The sequence below is a fragment of the Stegostoma tigrinum genome, chromosome 21 (genome assembly GCF_030684315.1).
Source record: "Stegostoma tigrinum isolate sSteTig4 chromosome 21, sSteTig4.hap1, whole genome shotgun sequence".
In the NCBI taxonomy this organism is placed as follows: domain Eukaryota; kingdom Metazoa; phylum Chordata; class Chondrichthyes; order Orectolobiformes; family Stegostomatidae; genus Stegostoma; species Stegostoma tigrinum.
The window spans coordinates 10328865-10354692 of record NC_081374.1 but is presented as its reverse complement, the minus strand read 5'-3'; the positions used below and the strand labels follow the sequence as shown (position 1 = coordinate 10354692).

Genomic DNA, 25828 nt, shown 5'->3' with positions numbered 1-25828 from the left:
TTGGTTTCCTTCCACAGTCCAAAGGTGTGCAGGTTAGGTGGGTTAGCCATGGGAAATGCAGGGTTACAGGGATGGGGTGGGTCTGGGTGGGGTGCTCTTTGGACAGTCAGTGTGGGCTGAACGGGCTACTTCCACACTGTTGGGATTCTAAATTACAGGTGCACAGCTGACTTATTATAAATTTCAAGGCTGTTGGCCAAGTGCTGGAAAGTGGCATTAGTAAAGATTGGCTAGCACAGACTCAATGGGACGAAGGGCTTCTTCCATGCTGTATGACTCCATGACTAACTACCACACAGAGTCATGACATTGTCTATCCACAGCATGTGGAGTCGTTAAAAACCAATTCTCTTAGGCACATAATACATACAATCATTTGAGAATTGGTCAAATGTTTAATTGTGGCTTCCTGCACATCTCCAACTTTTATCCCTTTAACACTGGTGACCTAGTGAACGTTCTCTGGGCTATATCTACTTCAGACAAATAGGCTGCAAGTTCTGGAATTTTCTCCTAAACTTTCTCATCTCTGAACCTTTCTCTCTCCGATTTTAAGGTGCTTCTTGAAACTGAAAACTTTTGGTCATCTTTTCTATTATCCAAATATGTGCGCAGTATCAAATTTTGTTTGATAAGGGCGGCGTGAAAGGCACTGAGACATTTCGCTCCGATAAAGGTGTGACAGAAATTTGGTTTGCTGTTTGTGTAATGGGTCCTCCAATAGCAAATGGAGGAGAGTGAGGGCTTGTATGGCCTCTAGAGGCCTCTTCCTGCAGGGTCTAGGACCATTGGCAAGTGGAGGGGAAGGACCTGGGAGCCATAGGGGAGAAAAGAAAACAACAAGGAGCAGGAATCCTGAGCTTGTGAATAGGGCAGCTGTAACCCTTTGAGAGCTAGCGAATCAGGAGGGGAAATTGGTGCAAGAAGGAAGCTACTGGGCACATTGGCAGAGCGATAGGCAGTACCCTTGAACTAGAGAAGCCTCATGGAGATAGAGGGCAGTCGGGGACTGGAGCACAGTTGCAAAATGGTAGGTTGCTGTAGTGAGGAGGCAGTACCACAGATTGCACAGTGTGAAGACATTGTCAATGGCTGGAGAGTAGAGAGGGGGTAGTGAAGAGCAGCTGCAGGGGACTTAGGTGGACCATCTGGGAAAAGCCCAAGTTTGGGAAGCCACAAGATCAGAAAGAGCCCATTTTGTGTCTGGGCAGCAATCCATGTTATGTTGTATTGGGAGCTTAGGTCCTAAGACACAGGAGCAGAGATAGGCTCTTCAGCCCATTGAGTCTACTCAGCTATTCTATGAGTTCATGACCCATCTGATAATCCTCAAATCCACTTTACTGCCTTATAAACCTTGATTTCTTTACGGATTAAAAAAAATCTGTCTACCTCAGCCCTGAATATACTTAAAGTCTCACCCTTCAACAGCCCTCAATCAAAAAGAATTCCACAGATTCACTTTCCTCTGAGAGAAGAAATTCCTCTTCACCCCTGTCTAAATATGCAACCCCTTATTCTGAGGTTATGCCCTCTGGTCCTAAACTTTCCCACAAAGGGGAACAACCTCTCCAAACCTGACAAATCCCCAAAGAATCCTATATGTTTCAACAACATGACTTCTCATTTTTATAAATTTCACAGAGGTCCAATTTACTCAATCCAAACTCATAAGAATTTCCTCCATACCTAGAGACAGTATGGACAGTAGATGCTGGAAACTAAAGTCAATAAATGTGGAGCTGGAAAAGCACAGCAAGGTCAGACAGCATCAGAGTAGCAGGGAAGTCAACATTTCGGGCTGAAACCCCCCTCAATTATTGACTCCTCCATGCCTAGGCTCAGCCTAGTGAACATTCTCTGGACTATATCCACATTAGCATTAGTTTCTCTCAGTCTACCTGCTGATCCAGCTGATTAGTGATCAGTAGTTAAGGTCTACGACAACATCTGCAAATCATTCATGCCTCTAAGGTATGATTTTCCACTAATGTTCATAAAAACTCATTGTCCATGAAATGAAGAGCGTCTGTTTGTGCAGCGTTGTGTTTAAGTTGCCTCTTACATTGGTAAACATGATAAACACCAACACAGCATCAGACTGAGAGAGCTCTAGATGCTAGTCTGCAATCAGTCAATTAATGAAAAATGCTTTGGAGGCAATTGGCAACGAGGACAGAAACCGGGGGTGGATTACCAAGAAAACACAATTGGAAACCACAAAAATTACAAAGAAAAACAGTTGGCTCCCTTCACTTCATCTCGATACTGACTGATATTTGAAAAAGAAGGATTTTTGAGCTGCTACGGGACAATAATTTCAAACAGCCACAGAGGCAGCCTGGTTGTATGTGAGTGACACCCTAAAACAGCAGTGAAGTTTCAGGGTCCACTGAGTGAATTCTTCACATCCCTGCTGCTATCAGCCAGACTGTTCCCATTCAGATGAGGCTGGCAAGCCAACAATGGACAATAATACAACCAATAGCAGGAAATCACAGAATTATTCCAACATTGCATGTTAGGTCTGTGTCAGATTTTAACTCCTTGAGGTCTAAACTTCTGCTTCGCCCGTCCGAGGTGTGGAGGTATTTCTTCACTCTAAACGGCCATGTGAAGATATACAGGATTGAGATCAAATTAATTGTTGGACACTGGCAATTAAGGGGATGGGGCAGGGGAGAGGTGCTGAGGTAGGAGATTGGCTATGATCACACTGAATGGCAGAGCATTATCAAAGGGCCAAGGGGCCTAGTCCTGCTCCTGTTTCTGGTGTGGAGCTCTATAAAAGAGAAAAGTAGGATCCCACAATAGGTAAGTGCTCTCTGAAAGGACACTGAGCTTGGATACCAGATCTGTGTGTGTTATAGCTCACACGGCGGCGGGGGGGGAGCGGGGGTGGTCTGGGTCACCGTGACACATCCATTTACCCACATCGTGTAGTCAGGCATTGCGGGTGGTGGAGGATACAACATGTTTTCCATCGCACAGCTCTCAGGAATCTCTCTTGTTCTTAACCCACTGCCATAGGCATTGACTGGAAGCAATTACCAGTTAATACTCAAGTTATTTGGCTGCTTTGTAGTGAATGCACCTTTCCTGGCAATCAAGCTCTGGAGTGCAGGTCGCATCCACAGGCTCGGGGGCAGGTACACTACCCTCTGTGTTACGGCTCCCACCTGAGATCAACTCCCCCTCAAAACAATGGGTAATCAGTGCAAATTAAATGTGATAATGGGAACTGCAGATGCTGGAGAATCCAAGATAATAAAATGTGAGGCTGGATGAACACAGCAGGCCAAGCAGCATCTCAGGAGCACAAAAGCTGATGTTTCGGGCCTAGACCCCGCCTCCCCCTCTCTCCCTATTTATTCCAGTTCCCTCCCCCCATCCCCCTCTCTGATGAAGGGTCTAGGCCCGAAACGTCAGCTTTTGTGCTCCTGAGATGCTGCTGGGCCTGCTGTGTTCATCCAGCCTCACATTTTATTATAGTGCAAATTAAATGCCTGTATTTGAAAGTTCTTGGTGGAACTCAAGGCTCAGGTTCCAAATCTTGTAGGCACATGTTACAATCAGACGGCAGCTAAAGCACATGTTGGTAAAACAGGTGGAGTCCATTGCAAGGGACATGTTTGGAAGAAAAAACAAGGTCATCAGAAATATTTCTAAATGGTAGGCCATGAGAAGCCTAACTTCCAGCACCCTGAGTTGAGAAAGAATCAAAGAAATATAAACAGGGAAGATAGGAACAGGAGATAGTAGGAACTGCTGATGCTGGAGCCTGGGATAACACAGTGTGGAGCTGGAGGAACACAGCAGGCCAGGCAGCATCAGAGGAGCAGGAAAGCTGACGTTGCAGGTCGGGACCCTTCTTCAGAAGTGGAGGGAGGGGGAAGGGAGCTCAGAAATAAATAGAGAGGAGGGGTGCGGGATGGGGAAGGTAGGTGGGATGGTGATAGGTGAGTGCAGATAGGGGGTGGTGGGGATTGGTCAGTGAGGTGGGAGGAGTGGATAGGTGGGAGGAAAGACGAACAGGTTGTGTCAGGTCAAGGAGGTGGGGATAAGAGGGAGGGTTGGTCATGGGATGAGGCCGAGGTTGGCTACTGGACCCTTTGAGCCTGGTCCACCATTCAATACGTTCGTGGGTGATTATCCAACTCAGTCCCTTGTTCCTGCCTTCACCCCATATGCTTTTGATATCTACAGCGTGCAGTCTATATAAAGACTTTCATGAAGGTGTCACATTAATTGGGGTTGGCCATGGATTGGGATTCTGCAGGATGGTCTTGTCTCTCCTTCATCTAATCCTCATCTTATCACCATCCACTATAATGTAGAACCACTTTACTTTCTGAAGTAAAGGGAAGTTACCATAGTTCAACCAGACCATTGGGCTGCTCTCTCATTAGAGAGAGGCAACTGGTAGAAGTTAAACCTGAGATTCACCACGCCTCAGATGAGGGGAGAGATTGAGAAGAACAGTTCTTCATGGTAATCTCAGCCAGCGCAGATATTGAACCCACTCTGTTGCTATCATACTACATTGCAAATCAGCAGTCCAGCCAACTGAGCTAATGTCAGCAATCTGGACATAGCTACTATACAGCCTAAGAGTGTCAGATGGTGGCTAGGAAGTCAAATACAATGTTAGCATTCATTTCAGGACGGCTAGAATACAAGAGCAGAGACATATTGCGGATGATGTGTAAGGCTCTGGTCAGATCGCATTTGGAATTTTGCGAGCAGTTTTGGGCCCCATATTTCTGAAATGACATGCTGGCCTTAGAGAGGGTCCGGGGAGGTTTACAAGAATGATCCCAGCATTGAAGGGTTTGTCATATGAGGAGCAGTTGATGATGAGCAGAGATTTCATTGAAACATACAGAATACTGAGAGAACTGGATGGAGTGGATACGGAGAAGATGTTTCCACTAGTCAGGACTAGGACCTGAGAGCACAGCCTAAGAATGAAGGGACGACAATTTAGAACAGAGGTGAGGAGGAATTTCTTCAACCAGAGGATAATGAATCTGTGGAACTCATTGTTCTGGAGGAAGGGTCACTGGACCCAAAATATTAACTTTGGTTTCTCTCCACAGATGCTGCCAGACCTGCTGAACTTTTCCAGAAATTTCTGCTTTTGTTTCCAATGTTTGTTCATTTGTCCGTAAGACAAGAGGTCATTCTGTCCTCTACAGAACAGAACTGCTCAAGGGACTATGCATGCACAAAAATATATTTTTTATGAATAAAGCATACTTTTGAAATAAAAGAGCCTGCATTTCCATAGCACCTGTCATATTCTCAGGATGTCCCAAAGTATTTTGCAACCACGGAAATACTCTCCCTAGTGAAGACACTGTGAAAAGCAGCAGCCTTTTTGTACACAACAAAGGCATCTCATTGACTGTGAAGCATTTTTGGGACATCCTGAGATTGTGAAAGGGATGATACAAATGTACGTGTTTTTCTCCATCATCAACCAATTATTTCACTGCCTGACTTCAGGCATTAAATTTTAACTTGACCACATTACAGTGAGATAACAAAGTGTGGATCTGGATGAACAGAGCAGGCCAAGCAGCATCTTAGGGGCACAAAAGCTGACGTTTTGGGCCTAGACCCTTCATCAGAAAAGGGGGATGGGGAGAGGGTTCTGAAATAAATAGGGAGAGAGGAGGAGGCAGATCGAAGGTGGATAGAGGAGAAAATAGGTGGAGAGGAGACAGACAAGTTAAAGAGGCGGGGATGGGGTCGGTAGAGGTGGTATAGGTCAGGAAGTAGGGAGGGGATAGGTCAGTCCGGGGAGGACGGACAGGTCAAAGGGGCGGGATGAGGTTAGTAGGTAGGAAATGGAGGTGCAGCTTGAGGTGGGAAGAGGGGATAGGTGAGAGGAAGAACAGGTTGGGGAAGCGGGGGCGAGCTGGGCTGGTTTTGGGATTCAGTAGGAGGGAGGGGAGATTTTGAAGCTTGAGAAATCCATATGCCTTTGAATGTTTTGCTGGGCTAATTATTCTTGTAGTGATGGTCACGATGACGGAGTGTAAGAATTTAGAGACAGAGTCATTTTCACTGACGTCTTGTGGCTTTTTTTCTCAATGAGATGAGGTTGTGGATAGCAACTCCAGCATTTGTTACTTATCCCGAATTGCCCCTCAAACTGAATGGTTTGATGGGCCATTTCATTTCAAACTATTGCCTTCAGGGATCCTTTAAGAATGATATTGCTGTGGATCTGGAGTCACATATGGGACAGGACAACCAACCTCCTTCCCTAAAGAGCATTAGTGAACCAGAAGGGTCTGTAGACCATTGGTTACATCATCCAGCTTGTGTTTTTTTTTATTGAACTCAGATTTCACCATCTGCCATGATGAAATCTGAACCTATGTCCCTAAAGCATCAGCCTGGGTCTCAGGATTACCAGTGCCACTGACTATCCCCACCACTTGTCTGGCAGAGTAGAGAGAAAGATGTAATGCATTATCCCTCCATTTCAAATCAGGGGACGAAAGAAGTTTTATTGGGTTATCCGATAGTTATAGAATCAAAGAGTAATATAGCAGGGAAAGAGACCCTTCGGTCCAACCAGTCCATGCTGAACATAATCCCAAACTAAACTAGTCCCAAATGCCTGCTCGTGACCCATATCCATCAAAACCTTTCCTATTCCTGTACTTACCCAAATGTCTTTTAAATATTGTAATTGTACCCACATCCACCACTTCCTCAGGAAGTTCATTCCACACGCAAACCACCCACCGTGTAAAACTTTTGCTCCTCATGGCTTCTTAAAATCTCCCTCCTCTCCTCTTAAAAATGTTCCCCCAGTGTTGAAACCCCCATCCCAAGGGACAAAAACTGTTCTATTCCAATCCTCAGATAGAGAAGACAAAAACTAACTCGTTAACGTCTAGGAGATGGTAGAGGATGGGTCTGGTTTAACATCTTTTCTGTAAAATGTCACCACCAGCAATGCTGTACCCAGTCAGCGCTGCATCGGAGTGTCAGTCCAGAATTTGTGGCCAATGCTCAGGGGTGGACCTGTGATTTAGGGGCAGCACGGTGGCTCAGTGGTTCACAATGGTCCTCACAGCACCGGGGCCTGCATTCGATTCCAGCCTCGAGCGACTGACTGTGTGCAGTTAGCACATTCTTCCCCCGGGTACCTCTGGTTTCCTCCCACAGTTCAAAGATGTGCACATTAGTTGGATTGGCCATGCTAAATTGCCTGTAGTATCTATGGTGGGAACTGCAGAGATGGAGGTAGGGGGTGGGTCTGGGTGGGATGCTCTTTGGAGGGTTGGTGTGGACTCGATGGGCCAAATAGCTTGCTTCCATACTGTAGGAATCCCAGAACCTCTGTCCCAGGGTATGAGTGTTACCCAATGATAAAGTAAAGGATCAGTGCTGCATTAAAGTGTCAGCCTGGATTTTTAACACTCAAGTCTTCGGAGAAGATTTCACGCAAGAACATTGTGATTCAGAGACGTGAGTGTCAGTAACAGGGCCAGTGAACAGCTGATAAAAATCTGGGAGAAACTATACTCAAATCCAGAGAGGAAGAGTTTGACTTGTTTATGAAAATAGTAAGCGATTAATGTTGATAAAGGAAACATACAGGAGGCATGCAACCAGAAGCTGTAGCTAGCATCCAATGAGAAATGTGTTAAACAGTGTGACATTGCTCTTTCAGAATCTTGCATCGAATGCATGGTGATAGAATTGTTACTGTCATTTTTCAGTAATATTAGGGAATAGGAGGACATGAGTCACAGAAACTAACTAGAAATGAACTGTTGACAAGGCTATTAGCTTTGTGAAGTCTCTAAGAGGAAGCAAAGGACAGGGTGTTAAAACTTTCATTTCAGACCATCCACAAGGAATATTGGATGTCTGGATATGTCTCTTGGTCTCACGTTACTGAGATTTAATGTCTCACTAGTTCCTCGCCCATGTCACGCTGAATCCTGACTTCAACTTTGCAAGTGATACCACACAGCAGCAGGCACTTCAGCCCACTGAGCCTGTGCAAGCTCTTTGCTGGATTATTCAATTAGTTAAACTCAGTCACTCTTTCTCCATAGCCCTACAAATATTTCCCTTTTACCCCCTTCAAAGGGACCTTCCAAACCCATGACCTCTTCCACTTGGACAGTCAAGGGCAGTAGATGTATGGGAACACCACTCCTACCACTCACCACCCTGACTCGGAAATATGTAGTCGTTCCCTCATCATCACCTGGTAAAAATTCTGGAATTTCCTCGCCAACATCACCGTGGCTTTACCTGCACCAAATGGACTGCAGTGGTTCAAGAGGGCAGCAGGCCCCTACCTTCTCCAAGGCAATTAGAGGTGGGCATGAGGTTCTAACCCAGGCACTGGTGCCCACATCACATGTTAATCCAGAGAACCTCATAACGCTCTGGGGACCTGGGTTTGATTCCCACGATGGCAGATGGTGGAATTTGAATTCAATAAAATATCTGGAATTAAAAACCTCATGATGACCATGAATCCATTGTTGATTGTTGAAAAACCCACCTGGTTCACAAATGCCCTTTCGGGAAGGAAATTGCCATCCTCACCTGGTCTGGCCTACATGTGACTCCAGACCCACAGCAATGTGGTTGACTCTAGACTGCCCTCTTGGCAATTAGGAATGGGCAATAAATGCTGCCTGGTTAGTGACACCCTCATCCTGTTAATGGATAAAGAAAATAAATGCAATGAATGAAAAACAGCTTCTGCTGATTTGACTTTGCTTTATAGCCTCCATGTGCCCCATGATCTACACTGGCTTCCAAACCTACCATGCCTTGATTGTAAAGTTCTGGGTCTTATTTCCATTTCCCTCCATGGCTTCACAATCCCAATCTTGGTAAACTCCCATATTACCTTAACCCTATAAGTGAGATAGTGGTTACTACCAATGCTGGAGAATCTGAGATAACAAGGTGTGAAGAAGGGTCCAGAACCGAAACATCAGCTTTCCTGCTCCTCTGATGCTGCCTGGCCTGCTGTGTTCCTCCAGCTCTACACCTTGTTATCTCAAACCCTCTAAGTGATCTGCTTCTCTCTAGTTCTGGCCTCTTGCTTATCCTCTTCATCTATTTCAGTTGTGGAGAGGACTGGACGCAACTGTAAATGCCCCTCCCATCAAGGTCAAACTGCCCACCATGCAATGTTCTGCAGTGAACAATTGATTAATGTTCTGCTATATATCTTACGGTCAGTATATTGGTGTACCTTTAACATTTGGCCTGAGGGTATAAGAATCTCATACTCCATGGCAACTGGTCTCAGGACCACTCATAAATACTGGTCTACCTGAACACAATAGGCAACCTAGTCTATATCAATAAGGTCCCTCTTGAGCTAGCCTTAATAAAGCAGCTTATCCATTATTCCCTTCCAGTTGCTAATAAGACTCCTATTATCCAAATCCCAAGCATTCGGAATTCCCCTTTTGAATCTCAGATGTTTGTTGCATGAGAGCTCCAGGTGCTTGGGAAAGAGAAGACAGATCAGACTGATCAAGGAGCAGGGATAGAAAGAGATTTGAAATTACTCGAGTTTTTTTTTCCTCTTCTTGCTGCATTCTTTTTGTTATTTGAACCTACTGTTTGGAAATGTGACAACACAGCTCAGGAGCAAATGAGTTTTAAACCCAGCCCTTCTGGCTCAGAGATACGTTCACTACCACTGCAAAACCCTCCCATTTACACTCTAAAATTCCCCGGAATCCCTGCAAGCTAAACGAAGCAACAGCACCCTCTGGTGCTGGGGAGACATCATTGCAGAAAGATCCCACAGTGGAGAGAGAGGACGAGACAACAGAAATCGAAAAGTAGCTGTGAAGTATTTTGAAATTCAGAGAAGGCACAGCAGCTGCTTTGCACTCAGCTATAGAAAGGGTCACCACTGTGTAGAGCAACAGCTCGATGCTCAGAACTTATGACAGCTGGGGAACCACTGAACCATCTGACTGAGTTCACCCTCTGCAACACACCACTTACAATGTCTCACAAACCAGACCATAACTATAGTCCAACGCATCGGAAGATCTCCATGTGAGGAGGTGGCTGACTGAAGTGTCGCTTATACATTTGAATCCAACGCATTGTGTGCTTCGGAGCTACATAGAAGGTAATAAAAGTTTGTAACGAAATTTCATTCAAGACCTTAAAGTGTTTGAGAGATAATGGGAACTGCAGATGCTGGAGATTCCAAGATGATAAAATGTGAGGCTGGATGAACACAGCAGGCCAAGCAGCATCTCAGGAGCACAAAAGCTGACGTTTCGGGCCTAGACCCTTCATGAGCTGTTTGCCTACACCCAGGCTTAATTAATCAGACATAGCGAAACAGATACCAAACACACTGGACAACTGATGACTAATTGTGGCTCTTTAGGAAATTCAGCTGCCTCTGAATCTCAACATCCAAAGGTTCAGGTCCTATTCCACGCTTTGAGTAGAACAAGTCAAGGCTGATACTCCAGTGCAGTGCTGAGGACACACTGCATTGTCAGAGAACTGTCTCTGAGAAGAGGTGTATAAACTGAGGTCCCATTGCCCTGTTTAGGTGAACGTTAAAATCCTATGGATCGATTCAAAAGGAAATTAAGGAGCTGTTACTGGTTTCCTGGTCAACATCTTTCATCTGCTGAATGTTGTAAAATTATATGAGTTGATTACCAACACATTCTTAACTGCAGTCATCATAACAATGTTGGCGGGATATGCATGTTAGTCTGTGATGTTGAAACAACCAAAGCAAGAGTCAAACATTACAGAATCCAGCTCCAAACCAACACTCAAATGCTTCACCTTCCCTGGGAAGGCTAGAATTCAAATGAAAACTATATCCAGCAATGGAGCATTTATTCACTAAATATCCCTGGACCTCATCCAAAACATTGTTGACCCTATCCTAGTTCGTAGCAAGTACCCCACACCCATTACCGAAAACATCTCAATTTATATTCTGCTCCTGATCTACTGGCATTACCTCAACTATACATTTCTCATCCTGCTGTTTGAATCAGTCCATACCCTCATCTTCCCCATCTCTGTAGCTTCTGCCAGCTTCGCGGACTTCAACTGGAATTTCTGCACTCCTCCAATTCCGGCCCCTTGCACATTCCTAACATTTAATCGTTCATAAGTGGTATGTTCAGTTGTCAAGGAGCTCTTAACTCTGGAATCTCTCCACCTCTGCCTCTCTCCTGCTTTCTCTAACTTCAGGATTACCAAAGATCTGCCTCTTTGAACCTCCTAATGTCTTTTTATGTGCCACATTGTGTCCAGGAATGCGCTTGTGCACTATTATGGGTTTACGATAAATTATAATAAGTTTTATAATTTTGTAAATAAGAAATGAACTAGATTCACTTCATTCAGGAAATGTGGATGGTTGTTTTGGACATAATATCAAAATAGGAAAAAACTGCTACATTTTTCTAATCTTCATTCTCCCACTTGAATAAACAACGTTCCAGGAATTTAACAAAAAAATGTTTTCTGCAAAACAGTTTAACTTTTGCCTTCAGTTTCCTGAACTTTATTTGAATTGCTGGTAATGATAGAAATGACGTATTTTAAGATATGTAGAACTAGGCTTTCAACACCATCTTTCCTGCAGACATTGGCCAGCGCTGCACTAGAGAGTCAGCTTTGATTTAATATACTCAAGCCCTAGAATAGGACTTGAACCTCCAGATTCTGTGATTCAGAGGCAGGTGAATTTCCCACAGAGCCACAGTTAGCCAACGATATCTAGCATGCAAACAGTGAATTCCTTGATGCAAAAAGTCATCCCCTTGAATACAGCCCCAAAGGGGCCATTGTCACTTTGAGTCATAGAGCTGTACAGCATGGAAACAGACCCTGCAGTCCAATCAGTCCATAATCCCAAACTAAACTAGTCCCACTTGGCCCAAATCCCTCCAAGCCTTTCCTATTCATGTACAGATATCCTGAATTAATCCAGTTCCATTTGCCAGCATTTGGCCTATAGCCCTTTAAGCCCTTCATATAAGAATGTAATTGTAATTCCTTCCAATTGGCGGTCCATTTCAAAGCTGTTGTATATCTTATTCACAATCTCCGGTTTAGGTTCAGTTAAATTACATAAAATATGTGTGGCACAGTTTGATACAGAACCTACCAGACTACAGGAAAGTATTTGGATCAACTAGTGAGGGTAACTGTAGTAACAGCTCACTGCTGTAACACTCTCACTGTTCTTTCAACCAGCAGCGTTTCACTACAGATTAAGCTGAGCTGCTGCCAGCCGACCCAGTGACTTGTCTCTACAAGCCATGCACAGATGGGCTACCTTTCTCTTGCCCATAAGCAGATTACACATTTTCTCCCTTTCAACCAAAACTCTTCACCTGTCACAATAAAAACGAAAAGAACTGCAGATGCTGTAAAATGAGTAAAACAAAACAGAAATTGCTGGTAAAGCTCAGCAGGTCTGGCAGTACCTGTGGAGAGAAATCAGAGTTAATATTTCGGGCTGAGTGACCCTTTGGATTTCTGATTTCACATGACAAATGGGTAACACTCTGAAAGCTTGTGATTTCATATAAACTTGTTGGACTACAACCCAATATCGTGTGAATTTTGACCTTGTCCACCCCAGTCCAACACCAGCACCTCCACATCGGAGTCGTCAGAGCTGGGTGTGAGTGAGGAAGCTCTGCTGGTAAGCTTTACTTAAAGCAAAACTACATTATTAATTATGTGATTTATGCTTTAAATTAAGTATAACGGTCTCACTCATTATGTTTCTATTATTTAGAGTGTGCTTGATTATATGGATCTCTTGATCAACTGGAATATTTGATCAACCAGTGCACTCCTGGTCCCATAAGTGGCTAGTTAATAAAAGGTTTGCTGTACTCAATGCCTGCGCTTCCACAGCCATCTGGGAAGGAGTATACCAAAGATTCACCACAGTCTGAGCGAACAAACATCTCCTCATCAGAGTCACGAACGGCCAACAACCTTAGCCTCCCCAGCTGGAGGAAATATCCTCTCTGCAATCACCTCAACAAGCCCTCCAAGAATTAAAAACAAAGTTGCTGGAAAAGCTCCAAGAATTTTATCCATTTCAACGAGACTACACTGATTCTTGTAATCTCCCAATCTACTAAATCTCTCCTCTGAAGCTAAGCCTCTCAGCCCAGGAATTATCTTAGTACGCCTCGGTTGCATCTCTGAGAAGGGAAGCATATTTTCCTCTAGATAAGCAAACCAATATTGTGCACAAAATAGTCCCACCAAAGCAGCAATGCTTCCTGACTCAAAACTGCAAGCCCTCTTGGCCTTCCTAACTGCTTTATCTACCTGATGTCAGACACAAGTCAGGCATTCACTAGCGGCAAGCCTGATATCCTACTCAAAACACACCCTGTACCTACAAACTGCCCAAATTTTGACCGGGACTTTGTCAGTCAGCTGGAGGGAGGGCCAGTCCGTGGCAGTGGCTGGGGGCCTGGATTGGGACTTCGACAGTCGGGAATCAAGACCTATTTGGGAAGAGTGAACCCTACGCAACGGTGAGGGAGGTCATTGGCATCTGCGGTGGTGGTGGGAGCAGGTAGCCCATGGTCTCCCAGAGAGCGAGCCAAAGCAGAGGAAATCTAGCCCTTGTAGGGAGTGCAAACTCAGCACAGCTATGCACTTCAGGAAGACTGTTGAGCTTTTAACATTATTTCTTTAATTACGTGAACTATTCTTTTCTAGATTCTCCATTGATCATTTCAATCCTTTACATGGCTTCAACCATTAACCAACTAATAATCAACTATAAATGCTATTTATGCCCATCGATGAGTAGTTCCATGACATCATCACAACATTGATCCAGGGTCCTGGAGCTCTTTCACAACATAAGGTAAATATGAATGTTATTTTTATCATCTTTACCATAAAATTATCTCACACTTACCAGGGTTGAATTGCATTCACCATTTTTACTGTCCATCTTGCTGGTCTATTGACATCTTCCCGGAATCTACACCCGCCTCCTCACTATCAACCAACAGCTAGGTCCAGTATCATTTGCAAACTGCTCTATCATGCACCCAACACTAAAGTTGAAATCATTGATACTCGCCACTTGTCTGGATGAGTGCAGCTCAACAACACTCAAGAAGCTCAACACCATCCATGACAAAGTAGCCCACTTAATTGGCAGCACATCCTTAAATATTCTGAGATAGCAAGGTGTACAGCTGGATGAACACAGCAGGCCAAGCAGCATCAGGGGAGCAGGAAAGCTGACGTTTCAAGTCTGGACCCTTCTTCACACCTTGTTATCTCAGATTCTCCAGCATTGGCAGTTCCTACTATCCGTAAATATTCTGTCCATCCACCAGCAATGATTAGTAGCAGCAGGCTGTACTGCCTATAAGATCTGCTACAGAAATTTCCCAAAGATCCTTAGCCAGCAGCTTCCAAGCCCATGACCAGTTAGAAGGACAAGGGCAGCAGATACATGGGGACACCAGCCCTTGCAAGCTCCCTTCCAAGCCGCTCACCATCCTGATTTGGAAATATATCAACCATTCCTTCAGTGTCTTGGGGTCTAAATTCTGGAATTCCCACCCTATTGGAATGGTGGGCCTACCTATATATTATGGACTGCAGCAGTTCAGGAAATCAGTACACCACTACCTTAAGGGTCAACTAAGGATAGGCAATAAATGCTGGTTTAACCTGTTGTGCCCACATTCAAGTGAAATTACAAAAAATTCACAAACAGTAAGGGACCCAATACTTAATATCCTGTGGAACTCACTGGAAACAACCTTTCAGTTACAACAGCAGTAGAGTTACACTGGGCTCAAAACATTAACACTGTTTTCCTCTCGACATATGCTGCCAGACCTGCTGAGTCTTTGCAGCATGTTCCTATTTTATTTCAGATTTTAAGCGTCCCTAGTATTTTGCTTTTACAAATGCACATGCTGACCATAAGCTTTGCTTTCTGCCACTTAGGCAATTTTAGATTCAATCTGCCACTTTCTCAAGGGTCTCATGAATTTCTGATTTATTGATCTGTCTGCCATTTGCAACCTGGTCAAAAGCCATGCTAAGACCTTTTCAGAGTACATCAAACAAGCTACCTCGATCAACCCTTTTGAGGTTTTTCGATGAGACAAACAAACGTGCTGGATATAGGCAGACTGCTTCACTTAGATGAGGAATTCAAAATAAATGGTTCATGGGAATTTTTCTGTAATGACCTACTAAATTATAACTTTAATTTTTTTTAAAACATCTGTTAATTATAGGAATATCCCTCTCTCCTGTCTGTCTCTGTCTGGTTCAGAGATTGCAAAATTTTACTGTTGCATTCTATACATAGTTTCAAAGTTTCACAATCTTCCAATGTTGCATTCTTGTCAATCTTAGTGAGTGTATTAAGATATTAATGCAATAAACCAAAGACCAGAATGTAAAGATTAGCATGCAAAGGCTGAAGAAGATGATCTGCAACTGTTTTATTTATTTAAACAGAAACATCACACGTTAAGTACATGTATTGTTTTAAAGTTATTGGCTTGGCATCCTTGAAAAAAAGTGACTAGTGCATGCAAAGCTAGACCATGTTTCACCTCCACATACCCATCCTCATTTTAAACAGAAACATTTTTAACAAGACACTGTCTGCTCGGCTCCTACTTGTCTACCCAAGCTGAAGCTAAAACATCAAAGTTATAGGATAGTAAATCCTACAAAGAACCAGGGAGAGACAGAAACATAGGTTTAGGAGGCCATTCAGCGCTCAAGCTTGTTCTGTCAATCAATTCGATGAGAGCTGATCTCCATTTGAAGGTTATCAACCTGTCTCTTCTTTTTAAGTCACTTGTGAGAAATGAGTATCAGTTAAAAAGTCAATGTTTATTGGACATTAGGTATAATAATCTTCAAGAAGGTGGTGATGAGTTGCCTTCTTGAATTGATGCAATTCATTTGGTGTGGGTACACAGAAAGGATGTCAGGGAGGCAGTTCCTAGATTTTGACCCAGCAACAGTGAAAGGACAACAGTATGATTCCAAATCAGGATTGTTTGTGACTGGGAAGGCATCTAAGGACTAAAGGGCATAGTCTGAGAATTAGGGCCAGACTGTTCAGGAGATCTTAGGAAGCCCTTCCCCACAGAAAGAACGGCAGATATTCAGAACTGTCTCCCACAAACGGCAATTGATGCAAAATCAATTGTTCATTTTAACTTTGAGACAGAAACATTTTTACTAAACAAAGGTATTAAAGGATCCGGGCCAAAATCTGGCATGTGGAGTTACACCACAGATGAGTCATGATCCTACTGAATGGTGGAACATAATCGAGGGGCTGAATAGCTTCCTCCTGTTCCTATGTGTTTGCAGAAGGTGGTGTACCCAAATACCTGCTGCCCTTATCCTTCTAGATGGTAGTGTTTGCAAGTTTGGAACTTGTTATTGAAGAAACCTTCACAAGATGCAGCACTACATCTTGTCCTGAGCGCCATGGTAGAGTGAGTGAATATTGACAGGAAGCAACGGGGTCTTTCATTTGAGATCAGAGATAATGGGAACTGCAGATGCTGAAGAATCCAAGAAAACAAAGTATGGAGCTGGATGAACACAGCAGGCCAAGGTTTCGAACTTCTAGAGTGTTTTTTGAGCTACACTCAGTTAGGTTTCTGATCAATAATAACCTACAGGATGTTAATGATGGGGTAATTCCATTATGATAATGCCACTGAACGTCAGATGGAAATGGCTCGCTTCTGTCTTGTTAGAGCTGGTCAATTTTTTAATTCATTTGTGAGATGTGAGCAAGGGCTGCCTTCCCGGTAATAATTTCCCCCATCCCTAGCTGCCCATTGAGAAGGTGGTGGTGTGCTGCCTTCTTGAACAGCTGCAGTCCACCTGATGTGGGCTGACCCACAATGCTGTTGGGAAGCGATTTCAAGATTTGGTGCCAGCAGCAGTGAAGGAACAGTGATATATTTCCAAGATAATAAAATGTGAAGCTAGATGAACACAGCAGGCCCAGCAGCATCTCAGGAGCACAAAAGCTGACGTTTCAGGCCTAGACCCTTCATCAGAGAGGGGGATGGGGTGAGGGTTCTGGAATAAATAGGGAGAGAGGGGGAGGCGGACCCAAGATGGAGAGAAAAGAAGATAGGTGGAGAGGAGAGCATAGGTGGGGAGGTAGGGAGGGGATAGGTCAGTCCAGGGAAGACGGACAGGTCAAGGAGGTGGGATGAGGTTAGTAGGTAGGAGATGGGGGTGCGGCTTGGGGTGGGAGGAAGGGATGGGTGAGAGGAAGAACCGGTTAGGGAGGCAGAGACAGGTTGGACTGGTTTTGGGATGCAGTGGGTGGAGGGGAAGAGCTGGGCTGGTTGTGTGGTGCAGTGGGGGGAGGGGACGAACTGGGCTGGTTTTGGGATGCGGTGGGGGAAGGGGAGATTTTGAAGCTGGTGAAGTCCACATTGATACCATTGGGCTGCAGGGTTCCCAAGCGGAATATGAGTTGCTGTTCCTGCAACCTTCGGGTGGCATCATTGTGGCACTGCAGGAGGCCCATGATGGACATGTCATCTAAAGAACGGGAGGGGGAGTGGAAATGGTTTGCGACTGGGAGGTGCAGTTGTTTTATATTTCCAAGTCAGGATAGGGAGTAACTTGGAGGGGAACCAGCAGGTGCTGGTGTCCCCATGTATCTGCTGCCCTTGTCCTTCTTGATGGAAGTGGTCATGGATTTGGAAGATGCTGTCTGGGGATCTTCTGCGAATTTCTGCAGTGAATCTTGTAGATGGTGCTAATTAAATGGGCTGTTTTGTCCTGGATGATGTCAAGCTTCTTGAGTGTTGTTGGAGCTGCACCCATCTCGACAAGTGGGGAGTACTCCATCACATCCCTGCCTTGTGCCTTGTAGATGATAGACAGACTTTGAGAATCAGGAGGTGAGTTACTTGCAGTAGTATTTTGAGGTTCCACAACCTTTAATAAGCCTCAAATAAATCTTTCAATCTGCGACAGGAAACTAATCGTTAAGCTCCAGCCTCTACAGCACTTTGTGGCAGATTTCCACATTTATGAAGAAATGTTTCCCAACATCATTCCCAAATGTCATGCTCCACTTTTAATAATCTATTCCCTTGTTGGGGAATCTCCCATTAATGGGAAGAATTTCTCCTTACCTCCTCCACTCATTCCATTCATGATCTTAAATACAGTGATTAGATCACTCCTTAATTTTCTATCACCAAGGTAATAAAGTTGAGTCATTGACCTAGAATTTAGTCCCAGTGTAATAACTAAGGCACTTTGAGGACGAGGAGCCTCAACAAAGTAAGTTGTCAGGGAGATGGGAATTGAAATTATTTTTAATAAAGTACTTTATCTGACGTATGCAAAATTTCACACAATAATCCAGATGCCTAATTGAGAAAGAACGTAGTTTAAATTCAAATATAGACCAATCATTTCAAATGTGTCCAAATAAATTGTCATCTTTGATTGTCAATGCTTTACAGATTCATTTTGAAAGCCACCAGGTATTACTGAATATATTTTAGAGAGGTATTACACTTATGTCTGCAGCAGGAACTAACTCATAACTTTTTCTCGTGTCTTCAAATATCAATAAACACAACATACTGCCCTGCTCTGCATTAACATTGCTGCAGTTAAACGGTTTCACTCAGTACGGGTCTGGCAGGATTCTTGGGGCATTGCGGTCATGTGAGACCTGGCTTCAAGTTACACCTGCTCCAGAGGAGTCTCACAACATATCAGACCAGATTGATTAGAAATATTTAGAAGGGTCTGTGAAATTACATCACAATCCTGGTAGGCTCAAAGGTATTGGTAATGTTAATACCCATGCAGCCAGAAACACATCCTAAAACTAACTCATCATCCTTTGGCACATCCCCAACACTGTCAATCATGTCATAGAACATAAAACGTAGAACACAGAACATAGAACATTACAGAGCAGTACAGGCCCTTCGGCCCTCGATGTTACACCAAACTGTGAAACTAATCTGAAACCCATCCAACCTACACTATTCCATTATCATCCATATGTTTATCCAATGACCATTTAAATGCCCTTAATGTTGGCGGGCAGGACATTCCACGCCCTTACTACTCTCTGAGTGAAGAACCTACCTCTGACATCTGTCCTGTATCTATCACCACTCAATTTAAAGCTATGTCCCCTCGTGCTAGCCATCTCCATCCGAGGAAAAAGGCTCTCACTGTCCACCCTATCTAATCCTCTGATCATCTTGTATGTCTCTATTAAGTCACCTCTTAACCTTCTTCTCTCTAATGAAAACAGCCTCAAGTCCCTCAGCCTTACCTCATAAGATCTTCCCTCCATACCAGGCAACATCCTCTGCACCCTTTCCAATGCTTCCACATCCTTCCTATAATGCGGCGATCAGAACTGTAAGCAATACTCCAGTGTAGCCGCATCAGAGTTTTGTACAGCTGCAACATTACCTCATGGCTCCAAAACTCAATCCCTCTAACAATAAAACCTAACACACCGTACGCCTTCCTAACAACCCTATCAACCTGGGTGGCAACTTTCAGGGATCTATGCACATGGACACCGAGTTCTCTCTGCTCATCCACACTGCCAAGAATCTTACCATTAGCCCAGTACTCTGTATTCCTGTTACTCCTTCCAAAGTGAATCATCTCACACTTCTCCGCATTAAACTCCATTTGCCACCTCTCAGCCCAGCTCTGCAGCTTATCTATGTCCCTCTGTAACCTGCAACATCCTTCCGCACTATCCACAACGCCACTGACTTTAGTGTCATCCGCAAATTTACTAACCCATCCTTCTACAGCCTCAGAGATAATGGGAACTGCAGATGCTGGAGAATCCAAGATAATAAAATGTGAGGCTGGATGAACACAGCAGGCCAAGCAGCATCTCAGGAGCACCTGAGATGCTGCTTGGCCTGCTGTGTTCATCCAGCCTCACATTTTATTATCTTCTACAGCCTCATCCTGGTCATTTATAAAAATGAGAAACTGCAGTGGCCGCAAAACAGATCCTTGCAATACACCACGAATAACTGAACTCCAGGATGAACATTTCCCATTAACCACCACCCTCTGTCTTTTTACAGCTAGCCAATTTCTGATCCAAACCGCTAAATCACCCTCAATCTCATGCCTCCGTATTTTCTGCAATAGCCTACCGCGGGGAACCTTATCAAATGCTTTACTGAAATCCATATACACACCAACCGCTTTGCCCTCATCCACCTGTTTGGTCACCTTCTCAAAGGACTCAATAAAGTTTGTGAGGCATGACTTACCCTTCACAAAACCATGTTGACTATCCCTAATCAAATTATTCCTTTCTAGATGATTATAAATCCTTTCTCTTATAATCCTTTCCAACACTTTACCCACATCCAAAGTAAGGCTCACTGGTCTATAATTACCAGGGTTGTCTCTACTCCCCTTCTTGAACAAGGGGACAACATTTGCTATCCTCCAGACTTCTGGTACTATTCCTGTAGACAATGATGACATAAAGATCAAAGCCAAAGGCTCTGCAATCTCATCCCTAGCAATCCCCCCAACCCTAATTCCAAAACCTGGGCTTTCATTTTAAAAAGGCAGTACTTGTAGATTGGGCTCAGTTGTGATTCCTCTAGTCACAGATTCATCTTTAGATTTTAAAGGCAACAAGCGGTATGGGGAGATAAAGTGGGAGTTTGGCATTGAGATGGACAATCAGTCATGATCCTATTGATTGGCAGAAGAGGCTTGAAGGGTATAATGACCTAGTCCTGCTCCTCATTTCTATTCTATGTAACATGCTCAAACGACATTTAACAGTGTAAGCTGAAATAATGTCAAATGGGCAGTTGGTGCCTTAGAACAACTTAACATCTATGTGGCACATTTAATGCATGTGATTTCACAGGAGTGCCATGAAAACAATTGGAGCCACTGTGAGATATTAATACAGATGGCAACAACACCGGTCAACACGGATCACTGGGTGGTACAGTGGCTCAGTGGTTAGCAATGCTGTCTTACAGCAACAAGGACCTGGGTTTGAATCCTGTCTCAGGTGACTGTCTGTGTGGAATCTGCACATTCTCCCCTGTGTGGGCTTCTACTGGGTGCTCTAGTTTCCTTCCTTGGTCCAAGGATGTGCAGGTTAGGGTGGATTGGTCTTGATAAATCATCTGTAGTGCCCAGGGATGTGCAGGCTAGATGGGTTAGCCACGGTAAATGTGGGATTAGGGGTCTGGGTCGGATGGTCTTCAGAGGGTTGGTGTAGTCTCGGCGCGTTGAATGTCCTCTACCTGTATCTACCTCTCTATAAAAGAGAAAGATTTAGATGTTGCCTAGGGTCGGGTAGAGAGGTGATGGGGGTGTGCAGTTCCACAGCCATGCTCCGAGACAGCTGAAGGCATCGTCTTCAATGGTGAAGTGAGTGCAATTGGGGAGCTCAGGGAACAAGAATATGACAAAAGGCAGAGAACTGGGAGGGTTCTAGAGACTTCAGGGAATTACAGAGAAAAGGAACAGGGAAGGCATGGGGAGATGAAGGTTTTTTTCAAAGATAAAGCATTGGCAAAGCGATGTAGGGTTGGGCGAGGGGGGTGTCAGTGTGATGTGTGAATGGGACCACTGGCAGCAGAGTTTGGATAGCCCAACTATGTGCCCAATGACCTGTAAACCGAAGTGCTGAGGGGCGACAACCATTTACTTGTGGAGGTAGAGAGAGAAAAGGACAGGTGAAAACCATCAGTACCAAACAGAACAGGAACAAAAAAAAATCAATAAATTACACTCACTTGATGAAATATGTTGCACCTTCAAAAGTGAAAGCTTGTTCCCAGCCACGAGGCAGATCTACAGTTCCAAAATTTATACAAAAAAAACAACAGTAACGTACAATAAACGCTTAGCGTTTGGCCAATAGCAAAACAATTTGGAGTTTGAGAGGGAGCTCTTTCTCTGATCCCTTACCTGGATGCCGTCTGTGACCGGTTCGGAATCCCTGTCCTGATCTGGGATCTATCCAGGTGGTCGAATGAGTTAAATCACTGCACACAAAAAAGAACACATAAAATTACATCAACTCGATCCCAGCAGTGTTGTAATTAATAGGACAATATAAGCTGGAAGACTCTACCGCAGAGTTCAACTTTACAGAAGGACAAACTTTGTCAAATACTCAACTCTATGAAGAAGATCCGCCCATCCCGTGTGACTGCGGAATTCCAATACTTTGGGAGGTTTTCCATTTGTCCAAGGGTGGGGAGTCTTCACTTTCCTCTTCCTCCCTCCCTCTCTCTCTCACTCCAGGGGATAGCTCCTTCCTGCCCTGCAGACTCTCTCCGGCTCGCTTCCTTGTTAAAAGGGGGTCACTCAGTGACTTGTCAATATCACCGCCCCCTGAGTCCCGCCTTTATCTGAAACTTACTCCCTCCCAGCTCCGAGCGAGAGAGAGAGAGAGAGAGAAAATCTGCTCCAGAATTAATCGCACTCCAGTTGTGCCACCTAAACCCTCCCGGGAGAAATTACACATTGCTTCCCTGGTCAAAATCCAACTAAGTCAGCCACAGTGCCTACAATCTTTTCTAATTTAACCGCCCCCCTCCCCATCAACCTGTTTAGAGATGTTATTACACACCTCTGGACCAGGTGGGATTTGAACCAGGGTCCACTTGGTCTGGGTGGAGGGACGCTATCAAAGTGCCATGAGAGTGGCCTATTGCCTATTGCACTTTGGATTCCCAGGGATTCTCCCACCCAAGTCAGGGAAAATCTGACAAAATTGCAGATGCTGTAAATCAGAAAATAAAGCAGAGATTGTTGGACAAGCTCAGCAGGTCTGGCAGCATCCATGGAGAGAAATCAGAGTTAAAGTTTCAGTCCTGAGGAAGGGTCCCTCAACCCGAAACGTTAATTCTGATTTCTCTCCATGGACGTTGCCAGATCTGCGAAGATTTTCTAGCAGTTTCTGTTTTAGTTTCAAGTACTAAGCAGGCCTGGGTCCATACAGCTTCTGAGATCAGACAAGATCCAGTGTTTCCAGACTAGTATGGCTAACCACAAACCCCACAAATTATCCTCCTCACCACCTTCCTCGCTTTCCCTGGGCTAATACATGTCCTGCAGCCAACACCCACTGAAGGTGAACTGACTATTTCTGTTTGTGGATTCTTCCTGTTCACAATCTGACTGCCAAATTTCCTTCACTATGGCTTTTTCTTTAAAAAAGAATTTATCTTTACATACTTCCACACCTCCACTCCATCAGCAGGGAAACTGAGGGAAAGAAACAATGAAGCTAATCTCATCATGAACACCTTCCCCAAGACCAGTAAGTCCCAGACTCCAACCTAGAGCTGGGAACTGCCCTACAGTGCCTCAAGAGCTGCTCAGATTACATCAGCAATTCCTGGGAGGTGATGGCCTAATGGTTAAATTGCTCGACTATTAATCTAGAAACCCAAGTAATGTTCTGGGAGTCTGTGTTCAAACCATATCTCAGGAGATGGTGAAATTTGGGTTCAATGAAAATCTCACATTAAGAGACTAATGAATGTTGAAGAAACTCACCTGACTTACTCACATCATTCAGGACGCAGCCATGCTGACCCAAAACGTGACTGCAGACTGACTGTAATACTCTGGACAATTAGGGAGTGACAACTTCAATCTGTGGTTGAATTGAAAAAAAATTACGTTGCAAAGCACTTTGGGCTTGTCTATCTGAGAAGAGCAGTCATTAAAAATATACATCTGTCTGGCTTTATTCAATCATCTTCATCCATACGTTGCCCTCTCCCCTGTTTCTTCTCTGTCTCTGTACTATGATGCTCCTTCTGTCTCCTAACAATCATCTCACTTGCATTATTGAGATCTTCCTTAACTCCCTATTTCTAGCCTTTTCCGGTTTTCCACCACTTTGCCACCATCTCTCATAATGAAGAAAAGCACAAGATGTGACTAAAGTTGACATTGTACAGCTGCTGTTTTGATTTGGAGACACTCGGAGCATAATCAGGGTGCATTTGGAAATTGTCAATAACCCTTGCTTATCCCTTAGAGAAATATGTTACATACAGAAGTCATCTTATAACAGAGATTGATGAAAGGCAGATCTATCCACTCCCACTCTCAAGGCTTCAATCCTTCTCGCAGATACAAGCATCTGAATAACGTAGGTATCTCAGAGTATTAAACCACGGTCAAATCAAAGATCTCACTAAAAATTTTGGAGTCTCACAACAGCCAACTAAACTGCCAAAGTTAGATTCTTGCCATGAACTGACATATGACTTACATTTTTATAGTTTGGAAGGCAAAGGGTGGTCAAAGAACTTTAATTCAGAGTTGATCATTATGCACAGGATGTGACTATCAGACATCAATGTTGATCATGATTAAAAATGATGGTGTTTTCTTCCTGGCAGTGAGCAGCTTCAGGTCTGCCTCCAAAGAACAAAAGGAAAAAGTTGCATTTATGTAGCATCTTTCACAACCAGCGTTCCACAGTCAGTAGAGTACTTTTCAAGTGTGACTACCATTGTTATGTCAGAAATATTGCATCAATTTGCCCACTGTACTCTCTCAAAGTGATAATGGTTGAGGGGCAAATATTGACCATAACTCATCTGCTCTTCTTCCAAGTAGTGCCATGGGATGATCGTTCACATCCATCTGAGAGAGCAGATGAGACCCCAGCTTAGCATCTAAGAATGCAATATCTCTACCAGTGCTGCAATCTGAGTCCTGCACTGGGGAGTCAACAGTGATTTTGGTGCTCAAGTCTGAGAGGGGGATTTGAGCCTGGAACGTCCCGACTGAGGAAGGTATGCTATCAACTGAGATGCAGTTGACACACAAGATTTCAATCAACTTAGATTTCCAATTGAAAGCTTCCTGAACACTCCCAGTGAATATCAACCAACTGGGGAGTGTTGTTAAGCAGAGAGTCCTAGGGGTTTAGGTGCATAGTTCTTTGAAAGTTATGTCACAGGTAGACAGCATTGTGAAGAAGGCATTTGACACACTTGCCTTCATTGGTCAGAGCCCTGAGTATAGGAGTTGGAACATCATGTTGCAGCTGTACAGGACATTGGTTGGGCCACTTTTGGAGTACTGCACACAGTTCTGGTCACACTATTATAGGAAGGATATTATTAAATTGGAAAGGATGCAGAAAAGATTTACAAGAATGTCACTGGGACTAGAGAATTTGAGTTATAAGGAGAAGTTGGATAGGGTGGGACTTTTTTCCCTGGTGCGTAGCAAGTTGAAAGATGACCGTATAGAGGTTTATAAAAACATGAGGGGCAGAGATGAGATGAATAGCAAAGTTCCTGTCCCTAGGATATGGGAATTCAAAACTAGAGAGCATAGTTTTAAGGTGAGAGGAGAAAGAGACCTGAGATGCAACTTTTTCACACAGAGGATGGTTAGTATGTGGAATGAACTGCCAGAAGAAGTGATAGATGCAGGTAAAGTTACAACATTTAAAAGACGTTTAAACAGGAACATGAATAGGAGAGGTTTAGATGGATATGGGCCAAAAAAAGGCGAGTGGTACTAGTTTAGTTTGGGAAACTTGGTCATCATCGATGAATTGGACCAATGGGTCTGTTTCTATAGCTCTGATGAAGGGTCTAGGCCCGAAACGTCAGCTTTTGTGCTCCTGAGATGCTGCTGGGCCTGCTGTGTTCATCCAGCCTCACGTTTTATTATCGTGGATTCTCCAGCATCTGCAGTTCCCATTATCACTGTTTCTATGTTG

General features: G+C 44.1%; 1 protein-coding gene across 10 annotated transcripts in view; it reads right to left on the bottom strand.

The window, feature by feature from the left end:
• plekha6 (pleckstrin homology domain containing, family A member 6) overlaps nucleotides 1-22350 on the bottom strand; it is a 351695-nt gene extending 329345 nt beyond the window's left edge. For all 10 annotated transcript variants that reach the window (XM_048553351.2, XM_048553354.2, XM_059653334.1 and 7 more), the window contains exons 1-3: nucleotides 22246-22350; nucleotides 22033-22109; nucleotides 21858-21915 (exon numbers count right to left, since the gene is read on the bottom strand). In XM_048553351.2, coding sequence (XP_048409308.1) covers nucleotides 21858-21915; nucleotides 22033-22109; nucleotides 22246-22310 — 200 coding nt within the window. In that variant the 5' untranslated portion in view covers nucleotides 22311-22350. The remainder of the gene's footprint in view (nucleotides 1-21857; nucleotides 21916-22032; nucleotides 22110-22245) is intronic.
• Nucleotides 22351-25828: the final 3478 nt, after the last annotated feature.